We start from the raw sequence: 16,920 nt of genomic DNA, 5'->3' as shown, positions 1-16,920 counted from the left end.
AAACATTTAAAAAAATGATGCCCACCCCACAAAAAAAACTTTTTTAAAAATTCAAAGAACATTTTCTACTGTTAAATCTTTCACATCTTTTTTTGTATATAAAAATGGCGGCGGAGTATGCACATCAACGCTTCATAACAATTTTACCATATACTTTAGATATTTGACAAGCGCTTTCAAAAGTTGCGTTCACAAGAACTTACAGAAAAACGGCAACTATTACCATGTCCCGTCGTCGCTAACACAACCCGACATTTGGTTTAAATAAGTTCGAATAAACATCAGCATTATACGAAACCTTACTCCATATATTGGTACATTGGTACGAAATAATGTACAAGTTTGTGTATGGCGGAAGTATAGCTCGGTCATTTACCCTCATATTCAATTAATCAATTTAACAGCATAATACAGTTTGGAGTGCAAGGCAGTAATGAAGTTATGAAGCAGGAGGAAACATTTTTTTATTGCTAATTGTATTGTTCAATGTAATGTAACATTAATCTGCAACGTCCTCTAATATCAATTAAGTCACTCCCTCGTATGTTTTATACCGACTTGTATGGGATCCCCATGATAGAATTTAGAACCAGGATTCTGTTTAAACACATAAAGTGCAAAAACACTCCTATCCTTCTTGATTAATTTAACACCCGAGAGCTTTATAATTCAACTGCAAATGAGTTATAAAAAAGGTAAGATAGTGATGGATCCGTAATTAAAAAAAGTATAAAATACATTGAATGCAATGTAGGTATTATAATCTCAGGTAAAGCAGAAAATTATTCTGCAATCAGTAGTAATTTAATAATTAGTGCTGTTAGCTATTCGTGTTTTTGATTTTAACAGCTGTAGTTGTTTGTGAGGTACCGGAAATGTCCGCAACCACTTTTGTTCTTTTAGCCTGATATACCCCAAAACGAACACGTGCTACCATTGAGTCATCAACAGTACACATACAAACCCAGGACTATATATAACTTCTCTAAGAAGCCTTTAATAGCATGACAAAATTGTCCCAAGTGCTATTGTATGGATGGGTCACAAGGATAATGGGGTCGACAAATTTTGATTGCCACTGGAAATAGGGAGAGGTGGGTAGGGTCGGGCAATTTAGCCTCCTGTGGCGGAGCCCTATGGTTCCTACTCCGGGAGAATACCACAGTAGGGTTCTTTAACGTGCGAGGAACGTGGCATCTTTCCCAACACGGTGCACCACTATGGTTTGCAGTCAGATTTTCCGTATTATAGCCTGACAACCCCAGCATGTAACACGCCACGGGTACCCCATTCCACCACCAGGGGCACACAACCCAGTTACTCTGTGGGCAGAGCGCCCTAGCCCCGTCTAGGGTTCTGAGCACTACTTAGTCGCCTTTTACGACAAGCTTAGCGCTGCTGCAGGCCTATTCTTTTAACACCCGGACCTGCACGGGGCCCATGTCAACAAATTAAAATATTGACTCCGAACTCAGAATGAATATAAAACCCGTATCAACCTCGAGCAATTTCAGCCGTAGAGCTTAGCGCTGCTGCTGCAGGCCTATTCTTTGAATACCCGGACCTGCACGAGGCACGGTGGACAGACAACGGTATACCATAGTACGTTCCGTCTTAGGAGGGTGTACAGAAATTGATGAATGGTGGTCTTATTATTTGATGAAACTGAACAAAAAATATTAAGTTAATATTGAATTAATAATGATACCAAATAAGTATGACATTGTAAAGTGGGTCCCAATTCATAGTAAGTACATAAAGGATTAATTATACGTATGTTTCAGATTTGAACAGCCCCGTGCAGGTCCGGGTGTTAAAAGAATAGGCCTGCAGCAGCGCTAAGCTTGTCGTAAAAGGCGATTAAATAGTCCTCAGAAACCTAGCCGGGGGCTAGGCGCTGTGCCCACAGAGCAACTGGGATGTGTGCCCCAGGTGGTGGAATGGGGTACTCCTGGCGTGTTACATGCTGGGGTTGTCAGGCTATAATACGGAAAACCTGACCGCAAACCATAGTGGTGCACCGTGTTGGGAAAGATGCCACGTTCCTTGCACGTTAAAGAACCCTGCTGTGGTATTCGATAGGAGTAGGAACCTTTGCGCTCCGCCACAGGAGGCTAAATTGCCCGACCTTACCCATCCCCCTTTTTCCAGTGGCAATCAAAATTTTTCGACCCTATTATCCTTGTGACCCATCCTTTTTTTCATTTCATGTTCATTTTATCATCCATTTCATGTTCATTGTCTGAATATAGCTGAAATATTGCTGCTCGGACGTTAAACCCCAACAAACAAACAAACAAACAAACAGATTTGAACGTAATATAAATGTATAGACGTTTATATCGTTGGTAAGAACGGTAATTACACGGTGAACAACACGTGGTTCGAGGCTACGATGTCACAAGTTTTTTTTTTAGATCTTTTGTTTTGTTTTGTTTTGAGAACGTTAGCAGTCGTTCTATTATTTATTCCACCAAATGTATCATAGAGCTATTCACAGTTATCTTTGCATATGCCTCTTATGTTTTTTTTCTTCAGATGTTACTAGTCGTTTTATCTTTAGGTCATCAGAGCTAAATTTAAAGGCAATTTGAACGCTTTTTTTTACAAAAGAATTGTGTTAAATTGATCTATATTCACTGCCATGTAATCAACGGGAAAATATTTTAAAGATCCTTCCCATGTACAAGCAAGAAATCTGTTAATTTGATGAGAACAATTGACGATAATTAAAAAAAAGATGCATTAAGGAAAACAGCTCATTTTAGTACTTCCAAAAATATATCGTAATGGGATGATTATACACTATATTTAGAAACTGCTTTTTAAGCCCCATAAAATAATTAAGATTGGGAAGATTTTAATTGAACAGTTTTATCAATTAGTGATTTGAGTGATTTGTTGTAGCGAATAAGAAGAAGTGTTCAAGTTTTACTTTCATTGAATTAAATTATGTTGGAGTTGTTTTTATCTTTAATTACGGTCTACAATTTTTTATATGACAAAAAGTATAAATGATACACAATTATATTTTTTTTATTATATAGATTGATAGCAGTGTTTTATCGAATGTTCCCAGTGTAATAAATTTCAATAATTCAAACTGAAATAAATTATAAATTCGATAATTTCACTCTCACTCTTTCTCCTGCCAAACCACCACAATTTTGATACAATGTATCAATCCGCCAATCACAGAATTTAAATTTCATATTAAAAATATTGATAAGTTATGAAGAAGATCTATATAATAAATAGAATAATCAATTTGTTATCGTAAATAACCAAAATATTATCACTCGTGCCAAGAAGGCTTGAGGATTGAATTCGTGCGCCTAACAAGTTCCCCACACTCGTTAGCCCCGTGCAGGTCCGGGTGTCAAAAGAATAGGCCTGCAGCAGCGCTAAGCTTGTCGTAAAAGGCGACTAAATAGTGCTCAGAAACCTAGCCGGGGGCTAGGCGCTCTGCCCACAGAGCAACTGGGATGTGTGCCCCAGGTGGTGGAATGGGGATACCCCTGGCATGTTACAAGCTGGGGTTGTCAGGATATAATACGGAAAACCTGACCGCAAACCATAGTGGTGCACCGTGTTGGGAAAGATGCCACGTTCCTCGCACGTTAAAGAACCCTGCTGTGGTATTCGATAGGAGTAGGAACCTTTGCGCTCCGCCACAGGAGGCTAAATTGCACGACCTTACCCATCCCCCCTTTTTCTAGTGGCAATCGAAATTTGTCGACCCTGTTGTCCTTGTGACCCATCCTTTTTTTTATCATTTCATGTTCATTTTATCATCCATTTCATGTTCATTGTCTGAATATAGCTGAAATATTGCTGCTCGGACGTTAAACCCCAACAAACAAACAAACAAACAAACACACTCGTTAACTCTAGGCGTTCTTCGGTACTCCTGATAATATTTTGGGTATTCACTCTTTCCAATTAATTATCCTGTTGTCATTTCACTGCATTGATCACCAATAACACACGAGTTATTCTATAAACAGTTTTAGTTTTATAAGGTTTTCAATTTTCTTCACAATGTTTTATTTACTCATTTGTTTTACTACTTTAATGCATCTTTAAAAAAAAACTCAAAACCGTGATTTCGAAATAGAAAACATATCTTTCAAAACCTTTTTAAAGTAATGCATAAAATAATGATGCCACACAGAAATCTTCTTTAAAAAAAGTACTCAAAGTCTCTGGTATCTCCAGCACTAATGATTTTTTTTTTTTTTTTTTGGTTTTTGTTGTTTTTTAATTGTTACTCATGTCTTTCAGTTTTCCAAGGGAATACTTGAATCAGCGTGAAACAAGAATAACAACTCATAAATGGTTCCGTTAACACTATGGGTCACTACATATGTATTTAAGGATTGGAAGATGGGTAATATATCATTCCAGAGTTGCAAAAAAAGGCATCATACTTGCAGGCAAAAGTAACCAACCGACGAATGCACCAATAATGAGTTCAATAGTCTTGGTAATTCGATTTAAGATTGAACAGCAAATAACTTTCCCATTTTGTAACCTCAGTTTTTGTTCCTTCGCGTCCTTGTTTCAACCGCATTCCACTGCTTCAACTTAAGAAGATAACTATTTTGATATTTTAAGTGGTTTAAAATTGTTTTCGTACTGGACCAACTTTAAGATTTAGAAGCTACTTAGGTATTTACTTAAAATTGCCTCTGTCACATAAATCTATCACTTCCATCCTTTTACGTTAATAATGTCTGCTTTCTTTCCGATTCCAGATCTTCCAACACCAGACGTCATGCATCAATGACTATAACAAATTTTGTCTACTTTGATTCTTTTTTAAGAACTACGCCATTATTGTCGAAATATGATTAATGCATCTTTTAAGCAATACTCTATCCTGACTGAGTTCCGTAGAATAAAGACGCAGACAAAACTAAAGACGCAACAAAAAAATCAGTAATATAAATACTTTACTACATTATAGAAAAAACGGAAAGACTCCTTGAAGGACTTCACTGTCACTAAAGGATAAACAGAAGAAAACATTGTTATGCCCAGTCGAGATTGGGCTTTTTCAAGTACCGTAGACTATTTGTTTGTTTGTTGGGGTTTAACGTCCGAGCAGCAATATTTCAGCTATATTCAGACAATGAACATGAAATGGATGATAAAATGAACATGAAATGAAAAAGAGAAAGGATGGGTCACAACGATAATAGGGTCGACAAATTTTTATTGCCACTGGAAAAAGGGGGGATGGGTAAGGTCGGGCAATTTAGCCTCCTGTGGCGGAGCGCAAAGGTTCCTACTCCTATCGAATACCACAGCAGGGTTCTTTAACGTGCGAGGAACGTGGCATCTTTCCCAACACGGTGCACCACTATGGTTTGCGTAAACCTGACCGAAAATACCCCATTCCACCACCTGGGGCACATCCCAGTTGCTCTGTGGGCAGAGCGCCTAGCCCCTGGCTAGGTTTCTGAGCACTATTTAGTCGCCTTTTACGACAAGCTTAACGCTGGTGCAGGCCTATTCTTTTAACACCCGGACCTGCACGGGGCCCGGGGGTTAGGCGCTCTGCCCACAGAGCAACTGGGATGTGTGCCCCAGGTGGTGGAATGGGGTACCCCTGAATATAGCTGAAATATTGCTGCTCGGACGTTAAACCCCAACAAACAAACAAACAGATCCTTCAAAGGAGAAACCTCATATTTAAACGATAAAATGGAAAATGAACATAATTATCATGTGCTGAACACAGTAAATTTCAAATTCTTCAAATCAGCAGTGTTAGAATCTATTTTATTCCTATACATTTGAAATTTTAATATATCACTTTCACTCATTCAGTTTTGACAGATAAAATTATTATGATTGTTTTTTTTTTTGTTTTTTGGTAAGGAAAGCTATTTGAGCAGAACATTTGATTGGTACGTTTGTTTTAAATCCTGATAGAATGAGGGTGCAATCAAAAGAAAATATGCACGGTGCTCAATAAATAACACCAAAGTAATTGCAGTTGTGGGAATTCATGTGACCCTAAGCAGATTGCAACAGAAGCAATTTCATACAACGAAAACATTTTCTAGAGTGGTAAGTTTTTTTTTTACAAAATGTCAGATTAAATTATAAACCTTCACTCTCATGGCATATAATTGCATATAAGAATCTGATATTTTTTTATTACATAATTTACTGAAGATGTCAATTAAGTTTATTAATTCTTTCAGTGTTTACACAATTTTCAGTTCAAACCGTAAAAAGGCAACGCGACACAGTTCAACATATTCCCTGTTGCTTGATAAAAATATGGTGTTATAAGCTAGATAGCAGTGCAAACAGTCTTCTTAGATAAAAGAAAAAACGAGCAGAAATAAGCACCATGGGCTTCGATTGAAAACTTGGACCATGACGCAGATGCATTTGATATAGTAGACGAAGTAGGAATTACGAATGAACATTTCCTCGTCTGCTAGCAATTTGTTTACGTGAAAGGCGTAAAATTAATCAGTCAAAAAATTATGTCTTTAATGTGCAGATGGACATGCAACGCGGTTGATAGGCTGGTGGACGTGTAAATTGTTCCAAGTGAAGACTTATCTTGACGTAATAATATCTCGCTCCACTAGTTAATTTGCAAATTAAGACGAAGCTCCATACACAAAATATTATATAATGAGTGAGTTTAACACTACAAAAATCAACTCGAGTTATTTAATTTCAAAATAATACAAGTTGGTATTACACCTTTCTCTGATTCCACTGGCCCCGTGCAGGTCCGGGTGTTAAAAGAATAGGCCTGCAGCAGCGCTAAGCTTATCGTAAAAAGCGACTAAATAGTGCTCAGAAACCTAGCCGGGGGCTAGGCGCTCTGCCCACAGAGCAACTGGGATGTGTGCCCAGGTGGTGGAATGGGGTACCCCTGGCGTGTTACATGCTGGGGTTGTCAGGCTATAATACGGAAAACCTGACCGCAAACCATAGTGGTGCACCGTGTTGGGAAAGATGCCACGTTCCTCGCACGTTAAAGAACCCTGCTGTGGTATTAGATAGGAGTAGGAACCTTTGCGCTCCGCCACAGGAGGCTAAATTGCCCGACCTTACCCATCCCCCCCTTTTGCTAGTAGCAAAAAAAATTTGTCGACCCTACTGTCCTTGTGTCCCATCCTTTTTTCATTTCATCATCATTTCATGTTCATTTTATCATCCATTTCATTTTCATTGTCTGAATATAGCTGAAATATTGCTGCTCGGACGTTAAACCCCAACAAACAACAAAAAACTGATTCAACTGGAATATTTGACCGCTTGACATCCGGTATCTGCCATGGCGGGAAGTTTAAAGATTTCACATTTAAAGGAGAAACCGTTTTGTGATATGTATGAGCAAGACTTTAGTCATTTAACACATATTTAAAACTAAATAAAAATCGGTAGGTGTGAATAAAACTATAGACCAATGTCTGTGACGCAAAGTATTGATAAAACCACGAAATAAATAGAGAAACCGAAACGGACAATCCCCGTGCAGGTCCGGGTGTTTAAAAGAATAGACCTGCAGTAGCGCTAAGCTTGTCGTAAGCGGCGACTAAATAGAGCTCAGAAACCTAGCCGGGGGTTAGGCGCTCTGCCCACAGAGCAACTGGGATGTGTGCCCAGGTGGTGGAATGGGGTACCCCTGGCATGTTACATGCTGGGGTTGTCAGGCTATAATACGGAAAACCTGACCGCAAACCATAGTGATGCACCGTGTTGGGAAAGATGCCACGTTCCTCGCACGTTAAAGAACCCTGCTGTGGTATTCGATGGGAGTAGGAACCTTTGCGCTTCGCCACAGGAGGCTAAATTGCCCGACCTTACCCATCCCCCCTTTTTCTAGTGGCAATCAAAATTTGTCGACCTTGTTGTCCTTGTGACCCATCCTTTTTTTATCATTTCTTGTTCATTTTATCATCCATTTCATGTTCATTGTCTTAATATAGCTGAAATATTGCTGCTCGGACGTTAAACCCCAACAAACAAACAAAACAAACGAAACGGACAACACGGAAAGTAAAGACATTTTGTCTAGCTAAAATACCGAAGTTCCTGTGACATATTCCGATCTACTAAGGTCCACTTACAAGCAAAGAAGCAATCTCGTGGTTATTTAAGTTGGTTTGTTGGGGTTTAACGGACGAGTAGCAATATTTCAGCTACATTCAGGCGATGAACATGAAATGGATGATAAAATGAACATGAAACAATGATGAAATAAAAACTGGGATGGGACACAAGGATAATAGGGTCGACAAATTTTGATTGCCACTGGAAATAGGGAGAGGTGGGTAGGGTCGGGCAATTAAGCCTCCTGTGGCGGAGCCCTATGGTTCCTACTGCGGGATAATACTACAGAAGGTTTTTTTTTAACGTGCGATTAACGTGGCATCTTTCCAAACACGGTGCACCACTTTGGTTTGCAGTCAGGTTTTCCGTATTATAGCCTGACAACCCCAGCATGTAACACGCCAGGGGTACCCCATTCCACCACCTGGGGCACACATCCCAGTTGCTCTGTGGGCAGAGCGCGTAGCCCCCGGCTAAGTTTCTGAGCATTATTTAGTCGCCTTATACGACAAGCTTAGCGCTGCTGCAGGCCTATTCTTTTGACACCCGGACCTGCACGGGGCTCAACAATTGAAGATTTCTTTTAATCTATCATAGTTTTCAAGATATTGACTTGAAACTGTAGGAAAAAGTCATTTTATCCATTTCAAGGGCAATAACTCTAGATCTTACAAGGAGTCTGACAACTTTTATTTCTGAAGACTTTTGTAGTCCTAATAAGTAGGATCATTTCAGCTATTGATTGATTGATTGATTGTTGTTTTTAATGCCATTTCGGCGACCAGGGCCATATCACGACAAGAACATTTAATGAAATGAAAATATTAAAAGCAAGATCAAAGTCTCTTCATAAAATAATGAAATTAAAACAAAAAGTTATTTATATATAAAAAGGTACATAAAAGGTAAACTTAATTATATTCTAAATTCACTCTGTTCAACCGAACATAAAGTATTTATGTGCATTAACTGCCCAATTTTCAAGGCAAAGACCTCTCACATACATAGGCATAAATAATCAAAAAATCATGTTTGATTTTGTCAGACACGGTGACCATGCTAATTTATTCTCACATATACAACACATATCTAATAAATGCTGTGTCCACAAATTGCACAAAATAGTCCAGAATTATTAATTTTCGCTGAAAAGTCCTCATAAAACATACACTGGCTGACACAATCTAGATATAAACAAATGTTATCATTAATATAAACTTATAAGAAATATATATTATTGAAATGAAAATATGTCTACAATATTTCTATCCGACGTGGTCACCGCCCAAACCTCGATAATTTAAAAACGTGCCAAAATTTCTTTATATACTGCCCGTCCATGGCAAACCGGTTCATATCAAATCTAACAATAGCCTGAACTATGAAAATTACTACGCGTATAGCACATAAATATATTACATAAAATACATATAAAAACGTACCATCGATAAAACATTTAAAACATTGAAAAATCAAGGAAGGTATGAAATTTAGATTTTATTAAATAAACCGATGCCCCGTAAGAAATAGATAATGTTTTTAGATGAAACGGTCATGAACAAATCAAACATATTGGCGCAGTCAAAATAATTTTGCCTGGTGATGGCAAAATCCACACGATCTAGAAGAACATGTTTGATCAAGAAAGGGCAATCACATGGGATACACTCAGGTCGAGGATCACCAACAAGCAAAAGGCCAAGTGTAAATCTAAAATCTGGGATGTCCAATGCGACATCTAGTCATGACCATTTGCTCTTGCCCCGTGCAGGTCCGGGTGTTAAAAGAATAGGCCTGCAGCAGCGCTAAGCTTGTATCAGGCGACTAAATAGTGCCCAGAAACCTAGCCGGGGGCTAGGCGCTCTGCCCACAGAGCAACTGGAATGGGGTACCCCTGGCATGTTACATGCTGGGGTTGTCAGGCTATGATACGGAAAACCTGACCGCAAACCATGGTGGTGCACCGTGTTGAGAAAGATGCCACGTTCCTCGCACGTTAAAGAACCCTGCTGTGGTATTCGATAGTAGGAACCTTTGCGCTCCGCCACAGGAGGCTAAATTGCCCGACCTTACCCATCCCCCCCTTTTTCCAGTGGCAATCAAAATTTGTCGACCCTGTTGTCTTTGTGACCCATCCTTTTTTATCATTTCATGTTCATTGTATCATCCATTTCATGTTCATTGTCTGAATATAGCTGAAATATTGCTGCTCGGACGTTAAACCCCAACAAACAAACACATTAACGTCCGAGCAGCAATATTTCAGCTATATTCAGACAATGAACATGAAATGAAAAGAAAAGGATGGGACACAAGGACTATAGGGTCGACAAACTTTGATTGCCACTGGAAAAAGGGGGATGGGTAAGGTCGGGCAATTTAGCCTCCTGTGGCGGAGCGCAAAGGTTCCTACTCCCATCGAATACCACAGCAGGGTTCTTTAACGTGCGAGGAACGTGGCATCTTTCCCAACACGGTGCACCACTATGGTTTGCGGTCAGATTTTCCGTATTATAGCCTGACAACCCCAGCATGTAACACACCAGGGGTACCCCATTCCACCACCTGGGGCACACATCCCAGTTGCTCTGTGGGCAGAGCGCCTAGCCCCCGGCTAGGTTCTGAGCACTATTTAGTCGCCTTATACGACAAGCTTAGCGCTGCTGCAGGCCTATTCTTTTAACACCCGGACCTGCACGGGGTTGGCAGATGCCGAAACTGAAATTCAAAAACTTTTAAAACAAGATGTAATAGAGCCCTCTTCAAGCCCATGGAATTCCAATATTGTATTGGTAAAGAAATCTTGGCGGTTTTGCATAGATTTCAGAGCTGTCAAGGAGGCAGTTATTAAAAACTCCCATCCATTATCCAGAATAGACGACACGATAGAAGCTTTATTTGGGGCGAATTTTTTTTCCAATGTCGACTTAAAGTCAGGGTACTTTCAGATTCCAGTGGCAGAGTTTGTTTGTTTGGGTTTAACGTCCGAGCAGCAATATTTCAGCTATATTCAGACGATGAACATGAAATGATGATGAAATGAAAGAGGGACGAGACACAAGGACAATGGGGTCGACAAATTTTTATTGCCACTGGAAATAGGGAAAGGTGGGTAGGGTCGGGCAATTTAGCCTCCTGTGGCGGAGCCCTATGGTTCCTACTCCGGGAGAATACCACAGCAGGGTTCTTTAACGTGCAAGGAACGTGGCATCTTTCCCAACACGGGGCACCACTATGGTTTGCGGTCAGGTTTTCCGTATTATAGCCTGACAACCCCAGCATGTAACACGCCAGGGGTACCCCATTCCACCTCCTGGGGCACACATCCCAGTTGCTCTGTGGGCAGAGCGCCCTAGCCCCCGGCTAGGGTTCTGAGCACTATTTAGTCGCCTCTTACGACAAGCTTAGCGCTGCTGCAGGCCTATTCTTTTAACACCCGGACCTGCACGGGATGAGCGACCGTCAAAAAACAACTTTTTCATTTCCCGGGGGAGGTTCATGGCAATTCAAGAGAATACCCATGGGACTATGTAATAGTGCCCCTGTTTTCGAAAGGTTAATGGAAAAAGTATTGTCAGGTTTAACCTTCAAAGTCTGCTTAGTATACCTAGATAACATAATAATATATTCAAAATCATTCTCAGTCCATATAGAGAACCTAAGGGAGGTGTTCAAGAGACTTAAGGGTGCAAATTTAAAACTAAACCCAAAAAAATGTCATTTCTTAAAGAGGCAGGTCAAATTTTTTGGTCATGAAGTAAGCCAACAAGGAGTGGCTACTGATCCTAGTAAAATTGAAGCAGTCAAAGACTGGCCAATGCCCAGAAATATTAAACATGTTAGGAGTTTTTTTTTGGGTTAACATCATATGACAGGAAGTTTATAAGAGGCTATGCTGAAAAAGCTAAGCCATTGTCCAAAGTTATTGAGAACAATCAACGTTTTAGTTGGTCTGAGGAGTATGAATTACCTTTTGAAGAGTTAAAAAATGTCTTGATCAGTGCCCCCATATTAGCTTATCCTACCAGGGATGGTTTGTTTGTTGGGGTTTAACGTTCGAGCAGCAATATTTCAGCTATATTCAGACAATGAACATGAAATGAAAAAAAAAGGATGGGTCACAAGGATAATAGGATCGACAAATTTTGATTGCCACTGCAAAAAGGGGGATGGGTAAGGTCGGGCAATTTAGCCTCCTGTGGCGGAGCGCAAAGGTTCCTACTCCTATCGAATACCACAGCAGGGTTCTTTTAACGTGCGAGGAACGTTTGTTTGTTTGTTGGGGTTTAACGTCCGAGCAGCAATATTTCAGCTATATTCAGACGATGAACATGAAATGGATGATAAAATGAACATGAAATGAAAAAAAAAAGGATGGGACACAAGGATAATAGGGTCGACAAATTTTGATTGCCACTGGAAAAAGGGGGTTGGGTAAGGTAGGGCAATTTAGCCTCCTGTGGCGGAGCGCAAAGGTTCCTACTCCTATCGAATACCACAGCAGGGTTCTTTAACGTGCGAGGAACGTGGCATCTTTCCCAACACGGTGCACCACTATGGTTTGCGGTCAGGTTTTCCGTATTATAGCCTGACAACCCCAGTATGTAACACGCCAGGGGTACCCCATTCCACCACCTGGGGCACACATCCCAGTTGCTCTGTGGGCAGAGCGCTCTAGCCTCCGGCTAGGGTTCTGAGCACTATTTAGTCGCCTTATACGGACAAGCTTAGCGCTGCTGCAGGCCTATTCTTTTAACACCCGGACCTGCACGGGGCTTCAGTCGTGCAGAGCAACAATACTGTGTAACTAGGAGGGAGTTATTAGCTGTGGTTTCCTCCATTAAACATTTCCACCATTATCTCTATGGGAGACATTTCCTTGTGTTTGTTGGGGTTTAACGTCCGAGCAGCAATATTTCAGCTATAGTCAGACAATGAACATGAAATGGATGATAAAATGAACATCCAATGATAAAAAAAAAGGATTGTTTGTTTGTTTGTTGGGGTTTAACGTCCGAGCAGCAATATTTCAGCTTAATAGGGTCGACAAATTTTGATTGCCACTAGAAAAGGGGGGATGGGAAAGGTCGGGCAATTTAGCCTCCTGTGGCGGAGCGCAAAGATTCCTACTCCTATCGAATACCACAGCAGGGTTCTTTAACGTGCGAGGAACGTCTATTCTTACCAAAAATCTATTTTTACCAAAGAAAGTCCTGGGAGACCTTCAATTGAGTTAGGAATACTTAAAAAAGAGGATCGAAAGGATAACCTTGAACATTTCCCAATCAAATCTGAAGAGATAATAGTTTGTACTAGAGCCAAAAATTATGAATCCGACACTTATGCCAGTAAAACAGATAAGCATGGCTTACACAGTATAAAAGAGTTACAAGCTGTTGATCCTGTAATCAGCACTATTTTAAAATGGAAGCGCCTTGATCTAAAACCCAAGTGGGAAGATTTATCTCATATGAGCATTGAAATAAAATTCTTTTGGGCAAGGTTAGAATCCCTGGTAATTGTGGATGGAATTTTATATAGGAAATGGGAGAGAAATAATGGTAAATATGATTTGCATTTATTAATCCCAGAAAGTTTAAAAGAATTGGTTATGAACCCTGCTGTGGTATTCGATAGGAGTAGGAACCTGTGCGCTCCGCCACAGGAGGCTAAATTGCCCGACCTTACCCATACTCCTTTTTCCAGTGGCAATCAAAATTTGTCGACCCTATTATCCTTGTGACTCATCCTTTTTTTCATTTCATGTTCATTTTATGTTCATTGTCTGAATATAGCTGAAATATTGCTGCTCGGACGTTAAACCCCAACAAACAAACAAACAAATGAACCAAGTTCACTATTCCATAACAGGTGGACAACTCGGTGTTAAAAAAATGTTCTCAAAAGTCAAAACTAGATATTTTTGGTATAAGATGAGGAGAGACATTCAAATCTGGTGTGAAAAATGTGATACCTGTGCTTCTAAGAAAGCCCCTTGTAGGAGACCTAAAGCGCCCCTGCAGCAATACCTAGTAGGTTCCCCATGGGAGAGAGTAGCTTTGTTTGTTTGTTTGTTGGGGTTTAACGTCCGAGCAGCAATATTTCAGCTATATTCAGACAATGAACATGAAATGGATAATAAAATGAACATGAATGATAAAAAAAGGATGGGTCACAAGGACAACAGGGTCGACAAATTTTGATTGCCACTAGAAAAAGGGGAGATGGGTAAGGTCGGGCAATTTAGCCTCCTGTGGCGGAGCGCAAAGGTTCCTACTCCTATCGAATACCACAGCGGGGTTCTTTAACGTGCGAGGAACGTGGCATCTTTCCCAACACGGTGCACCACTATGGTTTGCGGTCAGGTTTTCCGTATTATAGCCTGACAACCCCAGTATGTAACACGCTAGGGGTACCCCATTCCACCACCTGGGGCACACATCCCAGTTGCTGTGGGCGGAGCGCCTAACCCCCGGCTAGGTTTCTGAGCACTATTTAGTCGCCTTTTACGACAAGCTTAGCGCTGCTGCAGGCCTATTCTTTTGACACCCGGACCTGCACGGGGCGAATGGGGTACGACTGGTGTGTTACATGCTGGGGTTGTCAGGCTATGATACGGAAAACCTGACCGCAAACCATAGTGGTGCACCGTGTTGGGAAAGATGCCACGTTCCTCGCGCGTTAAAGAACCCTGCCGGGGTATTCGATAGGAGTAGGAACCTTTGCGCTCCGCCACAGGAGGCTAAATGCCCGACTTTACCCATCCCCCCTTTTTCTAGTGGCAATCAAAATTTGTCGACCCTACTGTCCTTGTGTCCCATCGATTGTGGCCAAGATAACTACGACCGAAGTGACTACAGCCGAGATGGTAGTATGGCCGAAACGACTTGTATCGATTTTCTGACTCGGAATATCTTAAGCAAGAATGTTTATCGAGCCATGTTCGATTAAAACCCCTTTTCATTCCCCGAATTTCTGTAAGAGGAAATACAAACGAAGCGGGAACAATCCATTTATTTTTCAGTAGAAAGAACGTTTTGTTTGTCAACCTTTCCCTTGTATGATGCAATCAAAGTCTTGTGGCTGCAATGATTTGGCCCTAGCGTATTGTCTACACATTCAGTGCTACATTGAGCAGGACGAGCAGACACATCTGGCTCCGACAAAACTTGAGGTTCTATAAATCTACAAACTCAATCCTTTGATGTACCACCACCAACTCGATCCTTTGATGTACCACCACCAACTCAATCCTATGATGTACCACCATTAACTCCACCACCTACTCAAACCTTTGATGCGCCACCACTCACGCCTACTAACTTCGACGACTTGCCACTACCACCATCGCCACTCAATTTCAGCAACTTGAGCTCCTACGACCTGATGGATGTGGACCTACATTTACCACCACCATCACCACTGATGCCACTCAATGACTTCTTATCCTTACCAACCACTCGAAGGGACCAATTCGACGAATCCTTCGACGTTCCACACCGGAATGCATTGAACAACTCAGAGCCACTGTCACAACACAAGCCAATTAACAGGAAAATAAATCTAAGGAGGGCGAAATGACCCATCAATTACTCGGTATATATAAACACATGTATATCCAAAGAGGGCGAAACGACCCTGCAGTAAGGGCGAAACAACCCGAACGAACGGGAAAAGGGGCGAAACGACCCGACGCCCTATAAATCCTTGTTTATTTGTATCTGTGAAAGGAGTTTTTTTGCTAAAGTATTATGAGAATTTACTTTGACCTTTGCTCTTAGTATGTTCTGGTGAAGAGGGATGAACTGTCTTCATTTGAATTTACATGTAACAATAACTTGAGGATGATAAAAAGTTTTAATTTCGAGTCGACGACTAAAGCGTGGTAATCCCAGACGCAACGTAAACGGCGTCCTTTTACGTTTTATGAAGTTGCAGTTCAACACACGGACGCTTGTTTTATTGAACTAATCTTGATTACAACTCGATCTTGAACCTGTAGAACTTAGACACCACAGTTACATTTAAATGATCGAATGTGTAATAGAGATTAATACTATTTCCAGATGTGATTGTTACAAGCAAATTAATGTTAAGGTAAAGCCAAGGTTGTGAAAAACTGAAAAAATGACAAAATAATTTGTAAGCACATGCTTACACTGCTTTAATGGTGTTACGCCACTGCTCAGTTTTGTTTTCCGGAAAGGTTTTGTTTCAATATCGCATTTTTTAGTGCACTTTAAACTTTCCCGCGAAGTTTCGTCTTCCACTCTCGCGAGATTTTGTGAGATTTGAGAAATGATCTCAAACATGGTGGCCAATCTTGTTGTCAAGTGAAGCTTTCTCATTTTTATTTGGTATAACGGACATATTTTGACACTGCTTGTGTAAACTGATTTAACCGGGCGTATGAAAAAGATAAGAAATGACTTCCAACTTAATTAAATGACCCTCAGTACAGAAAGGTCGCGACGCACCTGACCGATATTATGGAAGTGGTATCGCTCGCTGAAGACTTGCAGGACTTACAGCTTGACCGTGTCAATAACAGACTAAAGGTATAAATCGAAGATGGGAATCATCTAAACCAACTATCTTGCTCTTAAGAGCGTGAATAATATTTGCGTCACGACACGTTGATGAATGATTGGTTTAAATACCTAAAAATATGCTCGAGCTACATGAACAATGTTCTAAATCTAATACATGAAACCGTTGGGGCTGGTCAGTGAGTTAGTGGCAGCTTCCCCTATGTTCTTGCATGCAATTTTATCAACTCAGTCTAAGACTAGGACTCTGCTATCTTAAAATGTATATCATATGAAGTAT

The 16,920-nt window shown here is 40.6% G+C and overlaps 1 protein-coding gene across 1 annotated transcript in view; it reads left to right on the top strand.

Moving 5' to 3' along the window:
- The first annotated feature begins 16,385 nt into the window (after nt 1–16,385).
- The window catches only part of LOC148626188 (serine/threonine-protein phosphatase 4 regulatory subunit 4-like), a 56,059-nt gene continuing 55,524 nt past the window's right edge, over nt 16,386–16,920 (top strand). Inside the window, exon 1 of the mRNA XM_088569956.1 lies at nt 16,386–16,649. Coding sequence (XP_088426082.1) covers nt 16,581–16,649 — 69 coding nt within the window. The 5' untranslated portion in view covers nt 16,386–16,580. The remainder of the gene's footprint in view (nt 16,650–16,920) is intronic.

The sequence above is a fragment of the Perna viridis genome, chromosome 2 (assembly GCF_037379345.1).
Source record: "Perna viridis isolate PV_CMFRI_1.1 ecotype Kerala chromosome 2, ASM3737934v1, whole genome shotgun sequence".
In the NCBI taxonomy this organism is placed as follows: Eukaryota; Metazoa; Mollusca; class Bivalvia; order Mytilida; family Mytilidae; genus Perna; species Perna viridis.
This window is presented reverse-complemented; position numbering and strand designations above follow the sequence as displayed.